Genomic DNA, 4,486 nt, shown 5'->3' with positions numbered 1-4,486 from the left:
ATATATATATATTAGGGCTGTCAAATGATTAAAAATGTTCATGTATATGTATGTATGTATATATTTTTTTAACTTGGCGCACTTTAGCTGTATAACTCGGTCACTTGGTCTCAAACATTTGGCGTTAGAGGTGACTGTAACAAAAATTAGCATTATTCTTGCAATTTTTTCCACAACTTTGAGGGACATTTTTTCCTCTAACTGGTCTCCCAGCTGATGCAGCGCAGTAAGACAGGACCTTTGGATGTTTAGCTAGCAGCTAAGCTCTAATCAAAATGGGATGACTTGGCTTTTGTTTAAAACTAACACCAAGTTTACACATCTGCTACCAAATCTCCATGTCAAACAGCACGAGGCAGAGCTCCCAGCACCGGGCTTTGTGCAACAACCGTTGGCCTGTTCTGTTTTAACCTAGCTGGGAATTAAAATGGTAACAAGAATAAAGCTTTTTTAATATTAAATGCTTACACATTACAGATCTGAGCTTTAGATAAAAAAGTAAATCATTTGTTTTAAAAGGTGAAGTAAAGTTCAGCATTAATAAAACAACAAAAAAAGCAGCGTTTACCCATTTTCTGTAAGTCTGAGTCAATCTGGTTGTCTCACCACATTTCCATGTTCTAATAAAGACTTTGCACAAAGTCGTTTCCCCAAGGGCCTTTTAAAACATTTTCTCAAGAAAATGAGCCTTTGTACAATCACTGCAAGCAAGATGGACAGTTTCCATTACTAGGCCCTTGTAATTAAAGGATTTGTACTAATAGCAAATTTATCATAATTCCTGTTGGCCATCAAGTCTTTGACAGGCTATTTCATTCTATCGCTAAGTTTCATATTAAAGCCTTCAGGTTGGCGCCGTGTAAAGCCGTGTAATAAAACACACGCTCAGAACTGTGCACAGCAGCACACACACATCATAAATCACGAGCACACAATTGGATTTTATGAATCGTAACGCTCACGTATGATCATATGTGCTCGCGCCCTGCACCACTTTGCAGAACTCGGCCTGCTTGTGTTGTTCCAGCTCTAATAAAGACACGAGGCTGCCTCGTGCAAGATAACAAGCACGCATGGACAGAACATTCAATCAGACCAACATCACTGCTGCACTCAAAATGACAGCAAATGTTTGATACATTCCACACTGTCACATTCAAATGCTAATTCACACTAATAGCATCACACACAGTAATCCCGCATGCAGCACCTCACTCTGAATATCATTACCGCAGTCCGTCTTTGCACAGAAATGAAGCTTGGTTTTGACAAAAGTCTCTGAATAAAACAGAGTTTGCAGCCTTTGATCATCAGGCAGGATTGAAATAAAATCCCTCTGCAAACTGAGAGCTGTTTTTTACAAGCTTTCCTGTATTACACTTGCTGAAGTTTAAAAAGTGAATCTCAGTGGACTTCAGTGCTGCATTACAAAAAGGCAGCCGGACCAAAAAACAATATTTATGATTTTTTTTAAACAGAGGAACAATCATAAAACTTGTGATGATGTGTCTGCTCTGAGGAGTGTTGCATTGTGGGATTGTTTGGCAAGAATATGTGTTCACAGCATTTATGTTGTGTCCGTAGAGTAGATGACCCAAAAGAATCTTTTACAAATGGCAATGGTGCGCTCATGGATGAAGACTGAAACTGAAAATTGCTTTTTGTTTCACTTTCATAAAAAGACTTTAGTGGCTCTTTGTTTTAGATGCCTGGTATAAATCCTGATGAGGTGCGTTTCCTGTAACGTTCTCAATAATGGGAAAAGAAAAACACTTTTCAGTTGCACCACCAGGAAAACCATGGTCTGATCCAAACCACATACTTCACATTAAAGCCAATACTCACATGCGATAATGTTGCCATAGCGATTCTTGTTGCGGTTCTCGTCCTTTTTGGCCGCCTCCCAAGGTGCTGCCTGTCCCTCTGCCAGGGCCTGCAGGAACAAATGTGAACATGCATCAGCACCCACATGCACACAGAGGAAACAACTGATGAAAACCAAGGAATCCTAGTCCTAACCCAAACCCAAACCCAAAGAGTAGTCCAAACCCTGGTCCTAACACCAACCCAAACCCTAGTGCTAACCATAGCCCAAACCTTAACACAACCCAAACTGTAGTCCTAAGCCTAGAACAAATCTTAACCCTAGACCAAACTCTGGACCAAACCTTAACACAACCCAAACCGTAGTCCAAACCCTGGCACTAACACCAACCTAAATCCTAGTCCTAACCCTAGCCCAAACATTAACACAAACCTTAACACAACCCAAACTGTAGTCCTAATCCTAGACCAAACATTAACACCAACCCAAACAGACCTAACCCTAGACCAAGCCTAACACAAACCCCAACCTTTCACCAAACCTTAACCTTAGACCAGGCATGTCAAACTCCGGTCCTCAAGGGCCAGTCTCCCACAAGTTTTAGATTTGTCCCAGCTTCAACGCAGCTGAATCAAATAGATGATTTACCTTCTCAGTTTGCAATCAAGGTCTGCAGAGGTCCAATAATTAATCACTCTTAAGGTTCAGCTGTGCTGAACCAGGGCAGCACCTAAAACATGCAGGACACCACTGCCCTAGACCAAACCCTATCACCAACCCAAACCATAGTCCTAACACCAACCCAAACAGTAGTCCAAAGCCTAACCCCAACCCTAGCCCAAACCTTAACACAACCCATACTGTAGTCCTAATCCTAGACCAAACCCTAACACCAACCCAAACCGTAGTCCTAACACCAGCCCAAACAGTAGTCCAAACCCTAACCCAACCCCTAACCCTGTACGTAGAGAGTCCCTGCAGGTACCAGCTAATTTCTGGACTCTGTTATTTTTTACTTCTGTGCTTCTTTGTCTATGTTTAGAAATTGTAACATTTCCAGGTAAAATCTGAATACAACAAACAAGGTTTTCTGTGGACTGGTAGAAATCCCAGAAGTGTAAATCTAATCTGGATCAGTAGTCTGTCCAGGTAATTGTTCAGCAATTTTCAGACAAATCCAGGATACTTTGCAAATCAACGGAGCAGCAGACAGAGCTGGAAACGTAGCCTCCTTTCAGCTTTGGCAGACGTAATCTGCTTACGTTTAAGCACTGAAATGAAATCCAACCAGCAGCTAGTTGAGGTAATGACATTGAAAGGCACAAATCAAACTGCTGCACGGTTTTAAAAAAAAGTACAGAACTAAAAGGGAAAGAGACAGTCACAGAGTTTGTTGTTTTGTCGGTTTGTTCTAAAATATAATAGTCTGTGGGCCTTTTGTTGGAGGAGAAAAGACAGATTGTCTACACTCCCTGCTGTGGCGTTGGGAGAGCAGCTTTTCAAACACAGCAAGGACAAAGAGTTGATGTGCCTCATGCATTCTTCATCACATTTTTACCTAAACCACTGAAGTACAAAGAAACGGGTTCATCTGTGCGGATGTATGAGGTATTTTTATGCATACAGTTGAAGAACAGAATAACGTGTGTACATGTGACAATGAGGTCCCCAGCAAGCTGTGAGCAGCAGCTAAAGCCCAACTCTCTGAGGCTGCCATATGGACTCTGAACTATTTTAAAACACCCCCTCAACACACTCAGGTCACTCATATGAACAAAATCTCCCAACAGGGACAAGTGAACGTTTTTTTTTTTTTTTTGGAGCCCATTAAGAGCTTAAGAAGGCCAGACAACAGCTTTTACTTTCACACAGTGATATGACCTACATGTACACACACAATGAGACAGATAAAAGACATTCAAACATATCGCTCAGTCGAGCAGAAAATTGATCCCGGCATATGGACACTAAATGTCCGTGTGTGTTTTTGTACATTTACAGTAGGGTTTCACACTGTGCATTTATTTCAAAAGGACGAATGCTAATATTTTCTTTTAGACATTATCTTAGAGACATGTTTGTGTATAACTGTTTTGAAAATTACTATCTTTCTTAAAGCTTCATCCTCGTATTCCACCATCAGGATTATTGACAGTCTTTGCTGTAGTAATGAGTGGAGACTGCACAGACAGGCTTATATTTTACACCACACAACTGTTGATCAGTTTAACAGAACAAATACTCAAACACACAAACCAAGAAGCTAAAGGAACCAAATGATCTCAAATAAAGCTGCTAATTAGAAAACCATGAGGGCTAATGAAACTTCTTATTCCCTGTGTGTGTCCTACTGTCCTCTCACATGTCGTGTACCAGTCTAACATGTCCTGTACCAGTCTAACATGTCCTGATGCATGTTCTGTGCCAGTCTAACATGTCCTGTACCAGTCTAACATGTCCTGATACATGTTCTGTGCCAGTCTAACATGTCCTGTACCAGTCTAACATGTCCTGTACCAGTCTAACATGTCCTGTACCAGTCTAACATGTCCTGATAGATGTTCTGTACCAGTCTAACATGTCCTGTACCAGTCTAACATGTCCTGATAGATGTTCTGTACCAGTCTAACATGTCCTGTACCAGTCTAACATGTCCTGATA

The 4,486-nt window shown here is 41.1% G+C and overlaps 1 protein-coding gene across 1 annotated transcript in view; it reads right to left on the bottom strand.

Moving 5' to 3' along the window:
- The window catches only part of ptprt (protein tyrosine phosphatase receptor type T), a gene marked incomplete in the record, with an annotated part of 388,491 nt that overhangs the window by 56,076 nt on the left and 327,929 nt on the right, over positions 1 to 4,486 (bottom strand). Inside the window, 1 exon segment of the mRNA XM_014015350.1 lies at positions 1,846 to 1,933. Coding sequence (XP_013870804.1) covers positions 1,846 to 1,933 — 88 coding nt within the window.

This window comes from Austrofundulus limnaeus, unplaced genomic scaffold, assembly GCF_001266775.1.
Source record: "Austrofundulus limnaeus strain Quisiro unplaced genomic scaffold, Austrofundulus_limnaeus-1.0 Scaffold127, whole genome shotgun sequence".
Taxonomy (NCBI): domain Eukaryota; kingdom Metazoa; phylum Chordata; class Actinopteri; order Cyprinodontiformes; family Rivulidae; genus Austrofundulus; species Austrofundulus limnaeus.
This window is presented reverse-complemented; position numbering and strand designations above follow the sequence as displayed.